At 39.1% G+C, this 24,798-nt stretch overlaps 1 protein-coding gene across 1 annotated transcript; it reads left to right on the forward strand.

Annotated features, from left to right (window-relative positions):
* The first annotated feature begins 83 nt into the window (after window positions 1-83).
* Window positions 84-24,644, forward strand: LOC135081780 (FHF complex subunit HOOK interacting protein 2A-like). Its single transcript, XM_063976568.1, has 10 exons — window positions 84-325; window positions 423-563; window positions 1,803-2,024; window positions 2,852-3,268; window positions 4,595-4,788; window positions 6,085-6,190; window positions 7,363-7,497; window positions 22,116-22,143; window positions 23,242-23,363; window positions 24,223-24,644. Exons 1-10 carry the CDS (start codon window positions 281-283, stop codon window positions 24,481-24,483), a joined length of 1,671 nt encoding a protein of 556 aa, XP_063832638.1. The 5' UTR covers window positions 84-280; the 3' UTR covers window positions 24,484-24,644.
* Window positions 24,645-24,798: the final 154 nt, after the last annotated feature.

Consider the following 24,798-nt stretch of genomic DNA (forward strand, 5'->3'; position numbering starts at 1 on the left):
TAAAATTTCGATCCCTTTGTAATCGATATGCAAATCATCTGTTCCCATCCCATCTAATGAAAAAAAAAAAGATGTCAGTTTTACCAATTTTCCGAAATGTCATTTCTTGTGGAGTTTTCAGGATTTCTGTGTTTTGTGTTTTAAAAGCAGTAATAAAAATTAATTAACCAAGCTCTTGCACCATGATTTTGTAGGACAACATTTGCATTTTAAGTAGAATCACGTGCCCGTATCGAGATCTTTAATATTAGTGCCCAAATGTTCAAGAAACGAAGTTAAAATGTTGAGTAGGTTTTCCGACGTCCTGCAGTCTGCCGCGGACGTTGTAAGTTGTTTAAATTGTGTTATTGTGGATGTTATGTAATGTATTCATCGATTATTTACGATTGACTCGGCTAAAACAATAATACATTGTGTTTTAGTTGGCGCCCCCGGCTACCAGGTTTGAGGATTTTGAGTATCATTGGAAGATGATTCTAAACTTTTACCAAAACTACGATGATAGCAGTAAAATTCACATTGAAGACACAAGAATCCCGCACCATTTACATCAAATGCTACAGGTATTTATTACTTTGAAATAATATTTATCATCATCAAAAATCACTCAATTAATGGCACAACATTTTCTAAACAGGTTCAAACCAAACAAACAAACCATCAACTGATTGGTGTTCCACCAGCAAAATTTTAAATACATTTTATTCATTCAATTCATCATACTTAGTGTGATTCTTTTCTTTCACTGACCTATTTTTGACAATTAGTCTTGTATTGCTGCTATATTTGATTTATCACTTAATCTAATGTTATCAATCATGTGATTAGTGTGTCTGTTATAACTTCCTAACAGTAAAGTAATAGTAGTACATTACTGGCTAATGAACAAATTGCTAAAATTGAAATGAAAACTGATTTATTTTTTTTGCAATGGTAATGTAATATAAATGAAAACAAATGTAACGTTTGATTAACCGCTAAAATGTTTTGCAGGGATAGAAATAAGTAAACAAAATTAATAAAATTTTCTTGTATTTAGAATATATCCTAATAAATAAACATCATTTCAATATCATTCAGAAATTAATTTGTGCAATTTTTAATAATAAATACATGTTATACCCATAGATGGGATTGTTGTAAACTCAATCCAATTCTAAATATAATATGTAAAATAAAATTTTGTGATAGCTAAAGTGACATCCAGTTCTACTTGAATAAATTATGTAAAATTACATCCATGACCTTTACAGACAGAGTATATTGATAGCTTGTGAATGCAAAATATGCACAGCTTATCTCTGTTTATGCAATATTTACATTCTATAATAATACTTATTAACCTATGCTATCATATTAATAACTAATAGTGGGTGTTTTTATTGTTTTACACTTTATTAACTGCACTTTTTAAATAATATTGAGGTAATTTCTCCCAGTTGTATATTAGAAGAATAAAATGTTTTAATAGCACATTAAACTTGTTTTAAAATCTGCATTACATTAAATATAGCTAAAACTCACAAAACTCATTTATCTTTACAAATGGGCTTTTAAAAAGCACTTTCACACATTATTAACCCTACTATTGCTTTGGGACAATATAATTGGTTACAGATTGTAGGTACATAATATTATTAAAACTAGACTTGGTTTTTGTCATATTTTGTATTTTTTATAATAAATTAACTGTATTGAAACTGATTAGATTCCGTTTGTGACTTTGTGTTTATTTTCATCACTCAACGAAATTGTATCGCCCAATCGTGCGACCGTCTGCCAATTAGAATTTTTGTCCGCAGCTTATAGTAGACGAAGAGAAAGAACAGCATGGTGGTACTGTTGGCCCGTGCTTAGAGGCAGTAGTACAGCGGTCGATATGCGTTCTTGACGCGCTAACCGCGCTAGCAGCCGCAGACCGACCGCCTGGCGCGCGATCTCTCGCGTTAGGTACCGGCACGGCGCTACTCCGGCGAACGAGACAGCCGTGTGTGAATAGCGCGCATGTTTATAGGCCTCTACAGGTACCGTACCCTTATCATGCTTACCTAATCTTTAAAGAAGGGCGTGACTCTAGGAAAGGCAGTAGTCCAGCGGGCGATATACGTTCTTGACGCGCTAACCGCGCTAGCAGCGGCGGACAAACCTCCCGGCGCGCGGTCACTTGCGCTAGGAACCGGCACCGCGCTACTCCGGCGAACGAGACAGCCCTGTGTGAATAGCGCGCACGTTTATAGACCTCTACAGGTACTGTACCCTTATCATGCTTACCTAATCTTTAAAGAATGGCGGGACTCTACGAAAGGCAGTAGTCCAGCGGGCAATATGCGTTCTTGACGCGCTAACCGCGCTAGCAGCGGCTGACAGACCTCCCGGCGCGCGGTCACTTGCGCTAGGAACTGGCACGGCGCTACTCCGGCGAACGAGACAACCCTGCGTGAATAGCGCGCATGTTTATAGGCCGCTGCAGGTACCGTACCCTTATGATGCTTACCTAACGTTTAAAGAAAAGCGGGATTATAGGTCCTTGCTTTGAGGCAGTAGCCCAGCAGTCGATATGTGTTCTTGACTACTTGACACACTAACCGCGCTCGCGGCGCTACTCCGGCGAACGAGGCAGCCTTGTGCGAATAGCGCGCATGTTTATAAGCCGCTACAGGTACCGTAATTTGTTTTGATTATTATTTTAAGTCGATGTCGCAGTTTTACAGCGGTCTAAATGTGATCCCGACGCACTGGCCGCTTTGAGGTTTTGATGATTAAAAACAGCACATCGGGACTATTAATAAGACATTCCCTATTGCTATACCTACACTCCTGACTCATATTAAATAGAATCATTTCTCCACAGCGAATGTTGATACAATGCAACGAGAATCCGGCGTCGCCAACGGAGAAAGAAGAAGTGGAACTGCTCCTAACCCTGTGTGGTCTCGTCAGAAAGGAGCCTGGTCTGGCGAACATATTCACCACAGCCTTTGTAGAAGACAAGACCAGTTTACTGAGCATACCAGAAGACATACAGAACTTGATACCTCTCAAATCTAAGACGACAACTCCAAAGAAAAACCCGTTGTTTGAAGTGGAGTTGCCTCAGAATCCGTTGAGCCACGTGTCTATAGTGAGGACTAACGGGAAGGAGGACGGAAACGCGACGTCAAGTGGCTCGGTGCCGGACGACGCGTCGTGCAAAAGCCACAAGACTGTGTATGATGATAATGACAAGTTTCTGCTGATCGACCTCTTGCTTTCGTATTTGAACAGTGCTGTAAGTACTTTATATCTGACTAAAGCCTGGTCCGTGAGCACGTAGAATTTTGTCCAATGACCCCAAGCTACCCATCCTTATCGCTCGCACGTAATTATGTTGCTGTCGCGCTCGCACACTCACTGCGGGCACCCGTCGCACAGTCGCGACAGCAATATAATTACGCGCAAGCGATAAGGATGGGTAGCTTGGGGTCATTGGACAAAATTCTACGTGCTCTCGGACCAGGCTTTATAATATATACAGGGTGGAATTTTGTAATGCCACCTAAAGCGAATTTTCGGAAATCTTTGAATGCAGTTTTCTTTCTTTTCAAAAATAAAGGAATGAGTAAAATTTTCTATCTACAGTATTAAGAGTACTTTCCCTTCAGGTGGCATTACAAAATTCCTTCCTGTATAGCAAAAACTATGTATAGAACAAATCAAGCTAGTCCAGTGGAAACTAAGAGAAGGACAACCTTTTTATAGTCAGAAAAACGCAAAATATTCGCGTAACAAACTAAGTTTATTTAAAAAACTATTGTCTGTTACATAGGTAAATTAAATTTAATGAATGAGTCCTATCAAAAATCTTTTCTCTTAGCAAAGTTATTTTGCTTAGTCACGTCATTTGCCGTATTTAAACTATTATAAGTCTACAAGGCTTTTGATCTAACAAAGTAATTTAAATTGAAGCAACCGACCAAATTAAATGCAACCAAATTAGATTCAAGGTGAAGCAATTTGCTTTCTTAATCAATTCGTAACTACGCAACCTTGGGTTGTGCGTTACAGCAGCTGCCTTACTATTATACTATCAGATATCTTAATTACAAAGATGTAAAACCATTCCTTCTTTTAAAAAATCTAGTACAAAAATATAAAACATGTAACTTCAGTCAGAGAAAATAGTGAAAACCGGTGATAAAAAATCTTTTATTGCTGACATTGGTCATTTATTGAAATGATGCGAAAAATCAATGGAATCAAAATGCACGCTCATAAGTAAAACGTAATTTTTGTACTCTCTTCATAGTAAACATAATTAAAATTCGAGATCGCGAAAATTAATAATCCAAACTTACTTCACAACAATATTGTCTCGAAGCAATTATAGAGTTTACTTACTAACAATGATTTACTGAACGACTACGTTCTGAAACAAAGAAAAAATACTTTAAAGATCGTTAGAACATTTATTAACCCGGAAGGGGATCAACACTGTATTGCCTTTCTGTGCGTTGCAGTACAGAGTTATTATACAAAGAATACTGACGACCTCGAGTTGATACGGTTACGATCCGTTTCCGTGTTGAGTTAGCTTCACGAAAATATTAACTTCCAGGACAACCAAGTGGTTCTCCGAGCGTGCGAAGGCATCATGATAGTGTCGTCTCTCCCTGAAGATGACATCGCAAACTTGGTGACCAGTTGCAGCCCGGCCTGTGAGACTATCGTGGACAAGCTCTGCGCCAAGTACAAGTGTATACCGGCCAATACCGAGCCTACGGATGTTGAGCACCTGAATATTACTTGGGCGTGAGTATCTGTGGAATCTAGATTAGTGTTGCCAGTCAAGATTATAGTTTTTATATCGATGTTGCCAGTGAGATAGTAGTGGATATAATCTGTGTCAAGTACAAGTGTATACCGGCCAATACAGAACCTACGGATGTGGAGCACCTGAATATTACTTGGGCGTGAGTATCTGTGGAATCTAGATTAGTGTTGCCAGTCAAGATTATAGTTTTTATTTCGATGTTGCCAGTGAGATAGTAGTGGATATAATTTGTGCCAAGTACAAGTGTATACCGGCCAATACGGAGCCCACGGATGTGGAGCACCTGAATATTACTTGGGCGTGAGTATCTGTGGAATCTTGATCAGTGTTGACAGTCAAGATTAGAGGTTTTATATCGATGTTGCCAGTGTTTGCCAAAAGCCACGAATGTAGAATAACTGAATATTACTTGGGCGTGAGTATTGCTATATTTATGGAACCTAGTTTAACGGGAAAATCCCACCACTTCAACTCCTCTGTAGCTAGAATCTACAGTTAGCACTTTAATGAAACCCAACTGGTGAATGTGATTAGATAACTGTCTTGGGACCCGCAACGAATTTAATCAGAAGAATATAGGCGGTAGACGAGATGAAATGTTTTGAGTGATTTTTATCATTATTATGTATTTATTATTCAGCAGTAAATAAACCTGGATCTTATACCTACATTTTTACTTTGATTATGATTTATTATTTAGCGAAGAAATTCTTCATTGATAAATTACAATGATAAAATACTAAAGATTAATGTCCATTCGCGTTAGAAGATTAAAAACAAATATATTTAATTTTATGAAAGTTAGATAGTTAAAACCATTTATCGCTCGGTCTTATGGACTTTGTTGACATGAAATCAGATAAGCCTAGTTAATTGAATGCATTTGAAATGCATTCGCTTATCCATGCGAGTGAAACCAATTTGCGTTGACTCTTTGTTGAGTTCAAAATTGTGACTAATTTTTTTAGTCAGTGTAGGATCAAAACTAAGCTTTTGAGACAAGTGGAAATGTCCTCTTTTTTACGAGGAAGTGTCTGACAAAATAGTGACGTGTGGAACTTTATTTCCACGATTTAGGTAGGATCCAAAATCAATTATTTTATCCAGGCTTGTCTGTCAGAGTTCAGAATTTGAAGTTAAACTGTTTCTGATCTACTTCTCTATCTATCTATAAAATTACTTGCGAGTCTTACTTTTGGCTTCATTCGTAGTTAGCACTTTAGCACTAATTTTTTATTAGTTTTTTGAAATCTTATGTAAAACATTTGTTGCAGTTACGTGGCTCAAGACTTTGGCGACAAATCCTTCAGCAAGTTCCACGGTTACAGAGAACTGACGAGCTTCTTCTCATGGCTCGACTACTGTGATACGCTAATGAAGGTAATATCAAAATCTCACATAAAAGAGGGAAAATATACGATACTAGCTTTTGCTCGAGGTTTCGCCCGTGTCAGTATATCGGTCTGTCACAGCTAGTAATACTATATTATGACCTGCGCCCCTCTTTCATTAACAGGGAGTAACACTATCCTATTTTTCTGAGTTTTAAATAACTATACCATAATTTTATCTAAATCGGTTCAGTAGTACAAACGAGAAAAGATAACAGACAAACAGTTACTTTCGCATTTATATTACTATGGATTCTCAACTACCTAGGTAAGAACGTTAGGATTTTTATTCTGTTTTTACTTTTTCTAGTATTTTCATCAACAAAGACTTGAGAGCGTCATGCTGAATAAAACAACAATTTTCTAATACTTTATACTTACTCTTAAGTGATACTTCAATCAATTAAAATAACTTTTCAATTTCTTGACATGCATGATGTATTTCTTCAGCACATGTATAAAAAATGTGCGATGGACTTGTCGTCTTAAATTTATAAAAACGCATCAATAATAATATGTCTTGGCGTGCACTGACAGCATTGTGTTTAGTTATTGTGCTATTTTGGGCTTTACTATCTTAATAAACTACGAAATATCTAGACGACAACTATGTATTTAAGATCAAATAATAAGTCGATATGGGTGACAATGGTATAATTTTAAAAGTTCTTTGGGCAAAAAATCTGGACATCGCGATGCAGATTTTACGTAGAATAGTACAGCGCCATCTACCGGCAAATCGCATAACTAACTTTTACCACGAATGTTATTTATACACAGTACTAATTTTACATACAAGGATGCGACTCCACGATAACAGCGCATCTCTCCCGCACCTTCCATCAGAAATTCCTGGAGGGGCACTGTCGTAGTTATTTATGCGATCATGGAGTCCATCTAAAACCCCCTTCTTCCCCTTAGAATTTACAGAAAAATATTGAGGAATATTCACCCGTACAGTCAGCGCTAAATAGTTCGTGACACCCAAAGTAGCCAAAAAGTTCGGAACAAGTATTTGTTACAGTTGAAATAAGTTTGTATTGTCAACTTTTTGGCCATTTTGAGTGTCACTAGTTATTTGACGCTCACTATACTCAATGCGCAGTTACTTGTTGTGCAATTTTGGGCTAAACCGTTTAACCTTCCTTGTTTTACCTACAGGAATGCCACCCTACAATAGCGGCGCATCTCTCGCGAACCTTCCGTCAGAAGTTCTTAGAGGGCGCCGCCGAGGCCGGGGTCAGCGACCTGCACCATGCGGCGCTCGTCACCGCCATACTTGCTAAATGCTTGAAGGTGGTGGACTCGCCTGATCTTATTAATGGTGAGTCTAAACAGTAAACACCACTTTAGCTTCCTCTAGATACCTCGTCACGCCATCCTCGCCAAGTGTTTGAAGGTGGTAGACTCGCCTGACCTTATTAATGGTAAGGCTAAACTGTAAACACCACTTTAGCTTCCTCTAGATACCTCGTCACGCCATCCTCGCCAAGTGTCTGAAGGTGGTGGACTCGCCTGATCTTATTAATGGTGAGTCTAAACAGTAAACACCACTTTAGCTTCCTCTAGATACCTCGTCACGCCATCCTCGCTAAGTATCTGAAGGTGGTGGACTCGCCTGACCTTATTAATGGTGAGTCTAAACAGTAAACACCACTTTAGCTTCCTCTAGATACCTCGTCACGCCATCCTCGCCAAGTGTCTGAAGGTTGTAGACTCACCTGAAGTCATAAGAGGTAAGGGTAAACTGTAACCACACCACTACAGCCCCCTAGAGAAAGTAGCTTCCTTCAGAAGTTCTTAGAGGGCGCCGCACGGTGGATCGAGCCCATACAAGGTGTTGGATATGGTGCTTTAAATGCAACTACTTAAAACAAGATTGATTTGCATATAAATTGAAAGATGAGACTTCATTCTATCAAATATCACTAATATCAAGTCATGATCTACTATCATAGTTATGTGGTGCGACCGTAAAGTGAACAAAGTCAAAATCATGGATTTTCTGACTTCTGTTTGTATTGTCAATTTATCCAATTTCGTTCACTGGTTTTATGTTATTACTTATTAATGTATTATCTTATACCTTTATCTTAATCTGTGTGTTAAAATGAGTGCCTAAAAAACTTCTAGCTTGGCTATTTTGACGTATTTTTAAAAGGTATTTTTTTTAATGAAAACTGCGTGTTTTAGTTGACATCTTGGGCGATCTTTAACAAACCATGAATGAGAGATGATAGATGACAACGTGGGCGATATTATTACTCAGTTTTTAGACCCTTATTCATCCCTATTTTCGAGAAAATCACAAAAAACTAAATAAAAGCGCCTCATTTTTCCGCATAGCAAAATTAACTTAGGTAAAATTCGTTACACTAAAATAATGTCAGGTAAACCAAAGATGTTTATTTTGGTTTATGAGTTGTTTATCGTGTGCAATTCAGTAAAAATACTCATTAAAATGAAAAACCTCAAGTCAAATAGAGATTTGTATGCATTATTAAAAACCACGATGAAAGATCGCGCTAGTTCTTTAGCTAGGATACTAGAGCTGTTTTCGCATACACTCTCTTCAGATAAACAGAGGTAAGTACTAACGTAGTTAATACTTTATGAACATAAAGAAATACTATAAAACAGATATAGTAAAAAAATCATATTGTCATCATCTCAAAAGATTGTCGTTGAATTTAGTACATACCATACATACATTTTGTATGTATTTTTTTCTTCATTTATGATTGTGTTAGGTAGGTACTGAGTTACACATTTTATTTATCAGATAACTATAAAAAAAAAAACAATAATTTCATTGACATTGTTTGTCGCAAGAAGAAGTAGTGTCATTATAATGAGCACCAGTTTTTAGCTACAAACGTAGATTGGCTTAGGCAATCTGTTGATTGGAGTCAGTTTTGTAGTCCGCTAAGTCCCTATTGGCTCCGTGCACGATTACAGCGCCAACTAGCGTCCACAACTTTGTGGGTTCTGTCACATTGACATTTAGGTCGTATATTTGTGAAAAAATATCGAAATGAAAAAATAACAAATATTTTCAACTAATAAATTGTTGTGATACCACGATTTGGGTGGAAAAAAGCTTTTGAAATCATTTTGGTCATTCAAATCAAATGAGGTAAGTCCAAAAAGTGTGTTTAATTTTGATTGTGTCAGGGTTTGTTTACTTCATTTATAGTTGTAGTTTTACAGTAAAACAAAAAGAAAAAGCTACTTTAACGGTTTCATTATATAACAGTAAATATATTTAAATGTTTCTGTATCGCTAGTAATAAATTAAATATCGTTTTCAGATCGAAATGAGTATCGTTTTGAAGACCGGGTTTGTGAGAGTTACAATATCAAATTCCAACCACAAACCGTATTTAAAGGAAAGTTGTTGGTATTGGCTGGACAAGTCCGAGATGTAGAAGAATTAAGAACAAAACAAGGGCAGAGTTCAATAATTCACGCTCTCATCATAAGGCAAACATCTGTGCACAACAACTACTGTGACTCATTTTTGTACTACCACGTTGTATAGTTTAGTTATTTCCAAATTGTAAACGGCTATTAAAACAGCCCTATCGAAATACAGTCCACTCTTTTATTTAAGTTCCCAGTAGGACCCTTTTCATGCGATTAATTAATGATATTAAAATGTATTATGTAGAATCGCTTTGCCATTGACAGATACATCTGATGACAGAGCTTACATTATTTCTACTTTTGACCACCATGAGCGCTGCGATAGATTATGTCCCCCCCACCTAGTACTTCGCACCCAGCGAATAAAATTGCATTAGTATGTATCTAACAGCTAACAGAATATAAAATCAAGCTCGACAAAATCGAACAAAGTGATTGTGTGCAATGAAAAATCAGGCGTTTGCAAAAACATTTCTTTCAGAAGTTTAACACTTAATGAGTGTAGGAGATTGGGATAGGAATGGGATGGGATACCTTCGATTGAGCAGACTCCACAGGACGGTCCAAGCTTGGTTCTTCTTTCACTTTCACAAACACTTGAATTTTTATTGAGATGAGTTTAGCGCGCGATTTGTGTTTATTTGAATTGGTTTATTTTGGATACTTATTTAGTATTAACGCCCAGATAGGTAGGCGAAGCGGCGCGTTGCGATGCGAGAGCGAGACTGAAGGTGGGAGGGAGAGGATAGGAAAAGGACTGTCAGAATGAGTGATAGAATAGTGTGACATGAGTTTGAATTGCATGAGGTTTTAATGCTGGCGCGTACAACTCCCCCGGCCTAGAGGTCTTCCTCTAGATTGAGTAGCGTTTGTAAAAAAAAATAAAGTTAAAAACGCAAAAAAGCATGCGTTAGAGAGAACTAAACGAGTTAAATTTGAGTTAAATGAGCGTTAAAGTTGAGTTAAATTAAAGTTAAAGTTGAGTTAAATTGAAGTTAAAGAAAAATTAAAGTTAAAAGCATTATTTGAGTTACTGTAAAGGAAGAGGACAAACTCTAACTACAGGCCGAACATAAGTACCGGTTGCAGTGCGAATCTTTAAGGTGCGAATGATTTTGTCCTTTCCGGGATATACTTCCACAACCACACCCAATGGCCAACAAAGAGGATGCGCATTGTCATCTTTTATAACAACAACAGAGCCCACATCTATCGGTTTGGTCACCGTATTCCACTTTTCACGGCGTTGTAGAGAAGTTAAATACTCCTGACTCCAGCGACGCCAAAAGCTTTGCACTAATTTATTGACTAACTGATAACGCGTTAACCGATTGTCAGAAATATCAGAGACATTCTCTACTGGTAAGAATTTCAGTGGAGTTATATTGAGAAAGTGATTGGGAGTGAGAGCGGATATATCAGATGGGTCAGAGCTAAGAACACACAATGGTCTACTATTCAATAAGCCTTCTATTTGTACAAGTACAGTGTTGAACTCTTCGTATGTTAACACTTGAAGACCAATAACTTTATAAAGATGCGTTTTTACATAACGAACATTTATCTCTGTGATGCCGTTAAAGTGCGGACCATATGGTGGACTATGAAGAAACTTAATGCGTTGTTCAGCCAAATGTGAACTTAAATAATTTTTGTGAGAGTCAGATTCTAAAAGAGCGTAAATTTCGTCAAGCTTGCGTTTAGCGCCAATGAAATTAGTACCTCCGTCGCTATATATCATGGAAACGGGGCCTCTTCTACAAATGAATCGACGAAAAGCGGCGAGAAATAGATCAGAGCTTAAGTCTGAAACTAACTCTATGTGTAGAGCCTTAGTTGTAAGACAGCAAAATAAACAAATATAAGCCTTCTGGCTTTTAACACCTCTGCGGCGAATGTGAGTAATAAAGAAGGGACCTGCATAATCGACCGATGTATAAACAAAGGCTTTAGCTTCTGAAACGCGAAATGATGGCAAGTCGCCCATAAGAGGGTTTGTAGATTTAGGGTTTAAACGAAAACAGATATTGCATTGATGCACTCTTTGACGTACTAAGTTACGTGCGGAAAGTATCCAAAATTTCTGTCTAAGCAGACTGAGTAGAAGTGAAGGACCAGTATGTAAATTACATACATGAAAGTAATCAACTAAAAGTTGAGTGAAGCGATGTTTAGGCGATAAAATGATTGGATGCTTTTGTCCATAGTTGAGTTGAGAGTGAGTGAGTCGACCTCCGACACGAAGTATATTATCAGAGTCAATGAAAGGGTTAAGTTTGAGAAGCGATTTGTTAAAGGGTTTATTATTTTTAATTGCGTGCATATCTTGAGTAAAAAATAGTGCCTGTATATGGCGTGCTAAATAGAGTTCAGCGAGTTCTAAATCAGAGGATGTAACCACTCCGTTTGAACGTAGTATTTTAGCGAAGCGTAACACGTACACAGTAGCGCGTAATAATTTTGGGTACGTGGAAATGCGATCAATTAATCGATCGAAAAAGTGAGAGTTCGATTGAGAGTTTGTCTCTGAAACAAGAGCGATAGTTTTCTCTTCCAGTCGAACACTGTTAGATGAAACTTGAAATGGCTCGATAGGCCATTGCGAGATTGGCTGAGCTGTCCATTGAGGAGAGTGAAATCAATTTAATTGATTTAATAATGCTTTAGGAGTTACAGGTCGCGATATTACATCTGCAGGATTTTCATTTCCATTAACATGATGCCAAATTTTTGCGTTGAGTTTCGAATTAATTTCAGTAATTCTATTCGCAACAAATGTGTGAAATTTGTACGCGGGAGAATGTATCCACGTGAGAGTGACAGTCGAGTCTGAAAATGCGTAAATTGAGTTAACAGGATAACGATTCTCTATACTATCGCGAACCGATAACAAAAGATTTGTTAAGAGCAGCGCTGCGCACAGTTCAAGCCGCGCAAGAGATATTTTCTTTAAAGGCGCGACACGCGATTTGGATGCGATAAGAAAGACTTCACCGGGTGAATCTGCATCAGAGCTCACGCGCACATAAACTACAGCTCCGTAGCATACTTCGCTGGCGTCCGCGAAGCCCATGATAGTGACGTGACAACCCGCGGTGATCCCTATATGACGAGATATTTTTAATTGCGATAAATAGTTAATCTCACTATCAAACCGATTCCATTTATTTTTTATTGAGTCTGGAACTGGCTGATCCCATTCAAGTTCGCGCTGCCAGCATTCTTGAATTAAAAGTTTGAGAAACGCTGTCACAGGGCCTAGCAAACCCAAAGGGTCGAATAATCTAGCGGTTGCGGAAAGAATCGTGCGTTTTGTGCATTGGTCAGAGTTAGTAGAGTTAATTTTGTAAAGAAAAACGTCATCATTAGGAAGCCACTGCATGCCTATGATTTTTGTCGTAATTTCTGAGTCAGTGTCAAAATCGACGAGCTGTGGATTTTTATGCGAATCGGGAATCTTATTTATAAGCTCAGGGTTGTTCGAGATCCACTTAACCATTTTAAACCCCCCGGCCATGAACATCTTAACCATTTGATGGTAAGATTGTTCAGCTTTTTCTAACCCGTCCATAGATGAGACATAATCGTCCATATACATACAGGATTGAGCTTCAGACGCGGCGATAGGATAATTCGCGCGCTCGTCCTCAGCGAGTTGGCGAACGACACGCATAGCGAGGTAAGGCGAGCTAGAAACGCCAAAAGAAACCCTATTGTATTGATAAGTATCAATCGGTGATTCAGGATCAAATCGAAATAATATGCGTTGAAACGGGTGGTGATTTTGATCAAGCTTTACACAGAAATACATCTTTTCAATATCAGCAGATAAAGCGACTGAGAAAATGCGTAAGTTAATTAAAAGATCAAAAATATTACTTTGTAAGTTTGGGCCAGTGTAAAGAACACCATTTAACGACTTTCCAGAGGTTGTTTTACAACTTGCATCTAAAACGACTCGAGTTTTTGAAGTGAGTTTATCTGGTCGGTATACTGCATGATGAGGTATATAATAATTTGGAGTATTTTCCTCAGAATTCGATGCGTTTTCAACTTTTGACAGAAAACCGCGATCGATACAGTCTTGAATATTTTCATTATAGTTAGTGCGTAAGCCCGGAGTTGAGTCTAACTTTTTCTCTAAGTTATAGAAGCGACGCCTAGCAGTAAAGTAAGAATCGCCGAGTTCTGATGGGTCGAGTTTAAATGGCAAAGAAACGGTATACGTCCCAGAGTCGTCGCGAGAATGAGTTGATTGGAAAATGTTTTCACATATTTCGTCGTCAGGGCTGATGTGTCTCTTAGTAGGTACACTTTCAAGCTCCCAAAAGCGTTGCGTGAGTGATTCTAATGAGTGCGAGTCTACATTGCAAAAGAATGCTTTATTATCATTGCGTGAATGAGCTGAGTAGCACTGAGCGCGTCCCATAGCGAGATATCCGAGCGTGGTTTCGATAGCGATGACAGAGGATTGCGGTGAAGTTATTTTATTACTACCTAAAAGAAGCGGGAATATCTCATTGCCTAACAAACAATCGATTTCAGCAGGGATATCGAAGCTGTCATCAGCCATAGGAAGACCTTGTAAATGTGATAACTGGGTTATGTCAACCTTTACATTAGGTAAATAATCGGTTATTGTATCAATGACGCGTGCGTTAATTGTGTATTTACACCTGGGATCAAAGCGTGAGGCAATTGTGAAAGATACATATCCTAGCGACACACTTTCAGACTGACCTATGCCCTTAATAGTGGTAGGTAGCGGATTGACTTTTAAGTTCAGTCGCGCACAACATTTATTTGTGATAAAGTTGCTCATCGAACCTGTGTCTAGAAACACGCGTAATTTTTGACACTTCTTATTATTGTCATAAGTATACACTGACGCGGTGGGTAATAAGACCGTGGTACTAGATTCATCAGCGATCGACGGCGTGACTGCAGAGAGAGATACATTGTTGGTTGGCATCGATTGCAACGGCGGCGTGACCGGACCGGGCGCGGACATGGACGCGTCGGTCGGCGAAAGCGTCGCGCTGCAAGTCAGCTGTTGTGACGTCATAGGTCTATTCACGTTAAAGTTATCTATATGAATAAGAGTGTGATGTTTACGTTGGCAAACTGAGCAACGATTTTGAGATCTGCAATCTTTGATGTTATGAAAGCCTAAACAATTGAGACAAAAGTTACATTTCGTAACTAAAGAGTGGCGAGTTGGCGCATTTTTCGAGAGAAAATAACTGCATTTGAACAGGGCATGTTCAGGTTCCGTCTTACAAAGTTGACAATTCTTGCGTACAGAGGATGGAGTGTATGAGCCTTGCGAATTCGGTTGAGATTGGAAGTAATGTTGATTGGGTTTTACTCCAGAAGCTGTATTAGAAACAAACGACTGTGTCGGTTTCGAGTTTTTAGACTGCGATGCGAAATTCGTTTTATTATTAACGTACAGCTTATTCTGCGTAAAAGATGAGCGTAAAGAATGGATCTTATTCTGTTCTTTTATAAAAGTCTTGAGATCATTAAACGTAGGCATTTTTACGTGCTTAATGGATTGTTCAAATAAATTTAGAGTGTCTTTGTCTAATTTACTGAGAGCAATATGAGTCAAAATGAAATCGGAAAGGTCATCAATCTGTAAACGTCGTAAGGCAGCTTCAGCTGAGCAATACTGTTCCAAAAATTCATCTAAAGATTGCGATTTGAAGTTTATTAATTGTTCCAAATACATAGAGGCTTGTACTCTTATGTCTTGGTATTTTTCTAATAGGTTGTTCCAAATTATGTAATAGTTCTCACCAGTCGGTGGAATACCCGAGCAAATTGTAAGTGCTTTTCCGGAAAGTTTTCCTATAAGGTATTGAGCCTTTTCACCTGGAGACAAACCAGTGTTCTCATGAATAAGCGTTTTAAAATTTTGGTAGAAAACGGGCCACTTGGAAGGGGCTCCGTCGAAAGAGACTAGTTCTAAAGGCGGTAATTTTTTTACGAAATCCTGTTTGCGACGCTCTGTGTTGGCCTTTAGTTGTGCAATGGAGCTTTGCACCGAAAGAATGTTACAGTACAAATCGTCAAACGAGTTGAGTGCGGCAAATGTAGGTTTGAGTTCCTCATCATTTTTCATATAACACAAATTAAGTTCGTCAATAGTATCAAGAAAATCCGATCTTGTTTTTTCAATCGAATGCATGCGAGACATGAAAATTTGTTCAATCTGAGGGTCGGAGACCTTTAAGCTGAGGTCGTATAATTCCTGAACCCTCTGAAAAAGCGCTTCTTTTTTAGCTTCAAGCAAATTAATTTTGCGTTTTACTCCCTCCATTGTATTGTAGGTGAGCAAACACACGCACGAGAGCTAGCGTTAAAAAATGAGTTGAGTTGAGCGTATTTATTTATAATCCAGTAGGAAAATAAAATGCGTAGCGTATGTAAGCGAATTTGAAATTGAATTGAAATAAAATTTTAAAAGATTGAATTTAAAAAATATACGTGTTTACAAACAACGAGTTGACGTTTGAGTGAATAGCAATTTCTAGAATGTGCCAAATGTCAAACGAATCGAACTTTCCAGAAAGAATGTGTCACGAGCGAATTTTCTAGAATTTTCTAGAGGGTTGTCAAAATGACGGATGCGTGAAAATGTGTAGTTGTGATTTTATGTAAGTGTAAAGGATAGGAAATGAACCATCCGGCTCGAAGGACCAGAAAGGAGTTGTAGGAGATTGGGATAGGAATGGGATGGGATACCTTCGATTGAGCAGACTCCACAGGACGGTCCAAGCTTGGTTCTTCTTTCACTTTCACAAACACTTGAATTTTTATTGAGATGAGTTTAGCGCGCGATTTGTGTTTATTTGAATTGGTTTATTTTGGATACTTATTTAGTATTAACGCCCAGATAGGTAGGCGAAGCGGCGCGTTGCGATGCGAGAGCGAGACTGAAGGTGGGAGGGAGAGGATAGGAAAAGGACTGTCAGAATGAGTGATAGAATAGTGTGACATGAGTTTGAATTGCATGAGGTTTTAATGCTGGCGCGTACAATGAGAATAAAGGACAATGTTCGTTCTCCATACATTGTTCGCCTAAGAACCAACAATTTTGACATATTACTACCCGAAAGCGAAATAATACGATTCTGTGTGTAAGAACAATGATTCCTGATGGACACTTGCCATAAAATTAATGATTAAGAATATTAAATCACAGCGATTTTATAATATGTCGTTTATGACAACATGGCGTCTAATGTATTGTGTGAATGTATGAACACCGATTCGCGAAAAATGTTTTGTATTGTCGTCACGCCGAGTCGCAGCCAAATAGTATAAAATAATAGAACAAGTTTTAGAAATACAACTCGGCATTCCACTTTTATAATATGCCCACATATTGCACGTAAATAAACAACATGAATCGTAGGTTGTTTCCACCCTTGTCATTTGACACATGAAATAAACGGGTGTCATACTTGCTATCGAACGTCGAAGTATCTATTGTCTAGATATTGACAACTATGCATCAACGGGTCGCTACATCTACGGTACTCTATATTAATTAGTACGTTACAATGAATGTTTTGTTATCGAACGTCGATGTATTTATTGTCTAGATATCGACAACTATGCATCAACGGGTCGCTACATCTACAGTACTCCATAATAATTAGTAGGTACGTTACAATGAATGTTGAAGATGGCGAATTTTCTCTTAAGATCCGTCATTTCATCGCTTTAGCGTATTTACCACCTATAGAGATACCGTCAGTTTTCGCACTTTTGAAGGAAAATGTTTTTCCAACAGATGATACTCGAATTGTGGAATGGTTTGAAACCAATTACGTGAACGGCAAACTGGTATCGCGAAATACTGGTGACTCAAAACTAACTATACGTAGAACAGTCACAGTATTTCCTCCAGAATTGTGGTCAGTGCACCATAACAACAGTAATTTGCCGAGGACTCAAAATAAAATTGAAGCGTGGCACAGACGCTAGAACTCCTTAATGGATAATAAAAAAAATGGGTCTTTATGCCACAATTGGTGAGCTAAAAAAAGAACAAGCAGCCACCAACTTAACAATTGCCAGAATGGAAAGCGGGGTACCAGCTACTCCACCTAGAAAGAAAAAGAGGATGCATCAAGAAGCAATCTCGCGGTTTCTTGAACGGCGTGACGATAGTATGGATGTTTTTCAATTTCTGAAAGGAATAGCAAGCAATTCTTTTTTGTAGTAGGTATCATACACAATAAGATACTTTAACTTTAACTTTACTTTAAACATGTACTAATTAATTACTTTATTTCATTATTTAAATACACAATTATGTATGATTAAAAAATTGTTTTTTCTTAATACTTTACCTTTTAGTACAAAATTTGGTAGGAAAATATTACTTACCCACCCTGAGAAGTTCGTTATTTACCCACCGCGACTTTTGATGTCATGACACTGATTAAACAACCGATTGATTTCATGACTTTTAATATGGAGTACCGTAGATGTAGCGACCCGTTGATTTCATGACTTTTAATATGGAGTACCGTAGATGTAGCGACCCGTTGATGCATAGTTGTCGATATCTAGACAATAGATACTTCAACGTTCGATAGCAAGTATGACACCCGAAATAAACTCCTATTGTATTGTAGATATCGAAGCCGAATCGTATATAATAATAGAATGGGTTTTGGAGATCACTCGGGGTTCCACTTTTATAAAATACCTACATATTGCATAAAAATAACACGAATCATGAGTTTTCTTTTCACCATTTACATCTGACACGAGATAACAAACTCCTATCTCCATGACTACCGTCGTAGTCTATGCCAAAGACTACAATATTTTAAGCAAGAAGTTTCAAACCTTAGCGGCTACGGTAACCCCTGGGCCACATACATCGTGATAACATTCGGTCGACACTGGAACGAAGTCTTGCGATTATGCAAAAAAGCATCGTATTCTAGTGCGGCTATATCACGTTCAACCGGGGTTTTAATTCGACTAAAGTCCTGACTAAAGACTGGAAGAAAATACGCCGCATTGTATGAGCAATTCGTGTTCGTTAAAGCGGCTTCAGATCTAGAGCCCACATAGTGTTCTTTCCAATAATATCCGCAAGTAGCGCTGCATGATCTTTACAACAAAAACGGCAATAGTTATTAAGGTGCCAAAATTATATGATTACTTTGGCACGGTATTATACACGTTCGAAGATTTGTCATTTTCATTCATTTCATCATCATTTCAGCCACAGGACGTCCACTACTGAACATAGGCCTCCCCCAATGACTTCCACATCGCACGGTTGGTAGCGGCCTGCATCCAGCGCCTTCCCGCTACCTTTATCAGGTCGTCGGTCCACCTTGTGGTGGGTTGACATTGCAGAATATGACTTTTGATAGGTTCATCATAGAATTCGGCGGGGATATCCTCACGGAGGAAGTTCGTAAAAGGGCGGAACAAGATCTTATAATAATGCAAGGCCGAAGCTGTAACGCGCGTGCTCCTACGTGTAATCCGGCGAGTATGCAATAAATAGTAATGTCTGGTAAATAGTGGTAATACGTATCGTTCGTTCGTTCGTTTCAGCCGAAAAGACGTCCACTGCTGGACAAAGGCCTCCCCCAAGGATTTCCACGAAGACCGATCCTGCACCGCTCGCATACAGGCACCTCCCGCGACCTTCACCAGATCGTCGGTCCACCTAGTGGGAGGCCTGCCCACGCTACGTCTTTCGGCTCGTGGTCGCCACTCAAGAACTTTCCTGCCCCAGCGGCCATCAGCTCTACGAGCTATGTGCCCCGCCCCGTCTATGTCTATATGCGCTACGATTACAGGGTATCATTTTGCATAGTCGCAAGACTTCACTCCGCTGCTGTCAAATCAATGTCGCATAATGTTATCGCAATGTGTGTGGCCCTTGGCCAAATCACAGAAGCCTATGCGAAGAAAGAGCACTTGCTTGAATGACAATGAAAATCAGGGTTACCATTTTATAAGATCTCCTCACTATTGAGGGTAACAAAGTAACATTAATAATCTAGCCATTAATTACATTTATTACCTATACGAGAAAGTAAAGCAACATGCGGTTTTATTTTAATTTGTAAAATATTTGTAACAGTTTGTTCCAAGTTTAGTTTTACAACAGTATTGCTGTTTCAGCTGTCACTGTGAAGCTTTGGGAAAATAAATAAATACAAAAAATATTAACATAAATATTTATTTAAGTTTTTATGTTCATTATCATAATATGCCAATTTAAGTTACACTGTGTGACAGTCTTTGACACTAAACAAACTCTTCAGCTTAATAATACCTACCTACAGGGCGTTTTTATAGTTACTCTTGCTGATGAAACAAGAAGGGTTGATTCTACTACTGAAATACAACTACTTTTCTTACAGGACCAATATCAAATTCTCAAAAAAATTCACATCCTCGTGATGGTGATAATTTCTATGGAGAGGTTTTTTTTTTATATTCGGTCTCTTGGGATAAGTTATTCCATTTGAGCAGTAGAATTAATCCTTTTTATTTGATCGCATATAAAAATAACACAAGTGTGTGTGTTTAGGAAAACTTCTTCTTTGGTATGGTATCACTACGGAGTTATAATGTCGGCAACTCTGTATCACTGACTTGTAACTTTCAAACAGTATGAATAATAAGGGCACCACATTGGTTTTCTTTCTGAAAAAAGGCTTTCACTTTTAGTACTAACCCTTTAGCACTATTTCATTGAAATAAAAATACAATAAACGCACAGAAGACTGAAATTGAGTCAACTGACGTGACATTTATAATTTGTTGACATTATGACAGTTTGACAAGACTAGGGATTGAAAAAGTTTTAATTGAAAAAGTAAAATGACAATTTATTAAAACGATTCACAAGGATATAATCGATTAAAAATATTTATAAAATGTTCTGATACTTGCCTGTAGCGATTATCCAATCCTGGTTTCTACTGAAAAACTACTTCGTGGCAAGATTTTAATAAAATAATAAAATCCGCGAGATGGCAATACGTAGACGCGAGGTCCAAATGCTGCATGATTGGTGGATATCTGTCAATGTCATGTCAAAAATAACCAATCATGCAGCATTTGGACCTCACGTCTACGTATTGCCATCTGGCGGATTTTTCAATCGCGAAAACCCTCATTGGCATAGATTATGAGAGACTGGCAACTATACTAGGTTGATATATGTTTCTCACACTTCAACTGGCATTGGATTCAACATCGGATTCTGACACTTTTACAGTTATGATACCATGAATATCAGTTTATGGTCCTAATTATTTTTATTTTATTTACGACCTTCGACCAGTTGGACACTTTTGATAGCTTCTTGTAATAGTGTCAATATCTTTTTAGCTTTTAACGCAAATCTAGTCTTCAAAGCAGTTTAATCGATTTATTTTATTTTCAAAATCGATATTTTATTGTCTATGATGGCCGCAGGAACATCACTATACATGGACTCCCAGCAATAAAGTACGGTAATGCCTCGTACAGATTTTATCGGCAAAAATTATGGAACTTGATAGGTTTTAGACCATGCCACGCACCAAAACGTCCGGAAGTTGTAATAGTATTATAGAATAAACGTTAAAAGACTTATTTATTTAATTTTTCAATGCTTAAGTGTCCATTAGAACGAAAGGGTGCTTAATGTATTAAAAAAAATAGAAAATAATTATGATGGGTTAATGTTTTTGGGCGGTTTTTTAGGCGGTTTCTGACAATGTCCTTTAGAGTATTGTTAGATTATGTATCTAACAGTTAACAGAATATGAAAACAAGCTCGACAAAATCGAACAAAGTGATTGTGTGCAATGAAAAATCAGGCGTTTACAAAAATATTTCTTTAATAATTTTAACACTTAATGAGAATAAATTTAGAGTATTGTTAGACTATGTTACTCTTTAAATATGGAAACAGACCAAAATGAGTGAGTATTTGCTTTTAATTGAACAATAAATACAAGTTTTTCATCACTATATTTTAAGATTTTTTTTCACTTATATTAATTGCCATCTAATAAGTAAAATCTATCACATTAGAAAGATAAACTTGTCAACCTTACACTGTAAAAATTTGAAGTTACTACGTTGACGCAATCTCATTTTATTTTAAAAACACTGAGTAAGGAAGCGATGTCCAACGCTTTGTATGGGCTCGATCCAGTGTGCGCCGCCGAGGCCGGGGTCAGCGACCTGCACCACGCGGCGCTCGTCACCGCCATACTTGCTAAATGCTTGAAGGTGGTGGACTCGCCTGATCTTATAAATGGTGAGTCTAAATAGTAAACACCACTTTAGCTTCCTTTAGATACCTCGTCACGCCATCCTTGCCAAGTGTTTGAAGGTGGTGGACTCACCTGACCTTATTAATGGTGAGTCTAAACATTAAACACCACTTTAGCTTCCTCTAGATACCTTGTCACGCCATCCTTGCCAAGTGTCTGAAGGTGGTGGACTCGCCTGACCTTATTAATGGTGAGTCTAAACAGTAAACACCACTTTAGCTTCCTCTAGATACCTCATCACGCCATCCTTGCCAAGTGTCTGAAGGTGGTGGACTCGCCTGATCTTATTAATGGTGAGTCTAAACAGTAAACACCACTTTAGCTTCCTTTAGATACCTCGGCACGCTATCCTCGCCAAGTGTCTGAAGGTTGTAGACTCGCCCGAACTTATAAAAGGTAAGGGTAAAATGTAAACACACCACTACAGCCCCTAGAGAAGGTACCTTCCGTCAGAAGTTCTTAGAGGGCGCCGCCGAGGCCGGGGTCAGTGACCTGCACCACGCGGCGCTCGTCACCGCTATACTTGCTAAATGCTTGAAGGTGGTGGACTCGCCTGATCTTATTAATGGTAAGACTATAATCTATACTAATATTATAAAGCTGAAGAGTTTGTTTGTTTGTTTGTTTACTTGAAAGCGCTAATCTCCCGAACTACTGTTCCAATTTGAAAAATTCTTTCAGTGTTAGATAGCCCATTTATCGAGGAAGGCTATTAATAAGCTATACGACATCACGCTACAATCAATAGGAGCAGAGCAACAATGAAAAATGTTGCAAAAACGGGTTTTCACGCGTACGAAGTCGCGGACACAGCTAGTGACGAATATAAAAGTACTGAATTTGGTGGATAAAAACCTATGATTTAGTTAAGGCAGAAGCTATTTCATAGCGTATAATTAATTGTAAGTAGGTTTTGTTACCTTCAAACGTTAGCGAGACTTCAGATGTGCTCCACAGATCGCTGGTTCATATCCGGCTCGAAGGATTTGGTCCTGTGTGTCTGGTGTAAATCGAACAAATTAACAAAGGAATAAATGATAAAAGTCTTCGAAAAGCGCAGCGTGGAATATCCACCCACAAGGTGAATTGACGACCTCATAAAGGTAGCAGGAATGCGCTGAATGAACGCTGTTACCAACCGATCAATATGGAAATCATTGGTGGAGGTCTATGTTCTGCAGTGGATGTCCTGTGACTGAAAAGATAATGATAATGATAAAATTTTGTATTAGTTTAGTTAACTATTTTAAACGGGATCAAACAATTTAAAAAAATGTTTTTGTCTCAGAGTTCTCCAATTGGCTGGTGGGTGAGGGTGAGGTGTCGGAGTGGCCGCTGCTGCATACGCTTATATCCAACTGCCTGACTGACCACCACGACATTACGTTGGAGACGCTACAGTTCTTCCAGGTTAGTTAATAGTTTATGTTATTTGTGTGAGTCTAGAGATTTAAATGAATTATAAAATTGTCTACTATAGGTCAAGCGCATAAGGAAGGCAGTGCTTGAGGTATGGAGTGGCACGGGTGGGGTGACATTGACATATTATGACGTGACAGAGCGTACAAGTCTGTAGCACATCAGTACGGCTAGCACGAAAAACTTTCGAGTTCAAATCGTTTGCGTACTCGAATCGCCATCAAAAGATTTAGTAAGAAAACCACAACAGCGCCCTTGTGAACGTGTCGTAAAGTGAACTTATTATGAGATGTGGTTGCACGAAAGTTATTTTGAGAATCAAAATTGTCACGTTATCGTTTAATTCGAAGATTGAGTATCGAATTTTATCGAATACGCAAACGATTCGAAGACGAAAGGTGTTCATGCTAGAGGTACTGAAATCTCGCTGACGTTCGACGTCACAAAAACACCCTCCCGCGTCGCTCCCAATTCCCATATATGCTGTCCGCCAAGATGAGCCAAACGAAGCGCAATGGCACCCTACCGAAGCACTTCGTCGTTTTTTTTAAACTTGGATTTGGATTATGCCAGATCAACAAAATTTTCGGGATAGTGAATACTAGATTATAAATAAATACTAAAGCCCGGTCTGTGAGCACGCAGAATTTTGTCCAATGACCCCAAGCTACCCATCCTTATCGCTCGCGCGTAATTATGTTGCTGTCGCGCTCGCACACTCACTGCGGGCGCCCGTCGCACAGTCGCGACAGCAATATAATTACGCGCGAGCGATAAGGATGGGTAGCTTGGGGTCATTGGACAAAATTCTACTACAGACCAGACTATAGTAATGTCATTATCGTTACAGACAATAATAGAGAAAGGCACGGAGCACAGCATCCACCGCCTAGTACTAACGCGTGTATGCTCGCGCGGGTACTTTTCGCCGCAGCCGCCCGCGCCGTTCGACCAGAGCGAGAGGGAGCAACTCAACGACGTCTCGCTCTGGCGCGAGAGAGAGCGCAACAGGTCAGTGACCCCGCAGCGCCCGCGCCGTTCGACCAGAGCGAGAGGGAGCAACTCAACGACGTCTCGCTCTGGCGCGAGAGAGAGCGCAACAGGTCAGTGACCCCGCAGCCCCGCGCCGCTCGACCAGAGCGAGAGGGAGCAACTGAATGACGTCTCGCTCTGGCGCGAGAGAGAGCGCAACAGGTCAGTGACCCCGCAGCGCCCGCGCCGCTCGACCAGAGCGAGAGGGAGCAACTGAATGACGTCTCGCTCTGGCGCGAGAGAGAGCGCAACAGGTCAGTGACCCCGCAGCGCGCTCGACCAGAGCGAGAGGGAGCAACTGAATGACGTCTCGCTCTGGCGCGAGAGAGAGCGCAACAGGTCAGTGACCCCGCAGCGCCCGCGCCGCTCGACCAGAGCGAGAGGGAGCACAATG

Source organism: Ostrinia nubilalis, chromosome 20, assembly GCF_963855985.1.
Source record: "Ostrinia nubilalis chromosome 20, ilOstNubi1.1, whole genome shotgun sequence".
Classification (NCBI taxonomy): domain Eukaryota; kingdom Metazoa; phylum Arthropoda; class Insecta; order Lepidoptera; family Crambidae; genus Ostrinia; species Ostrinia nubilalis.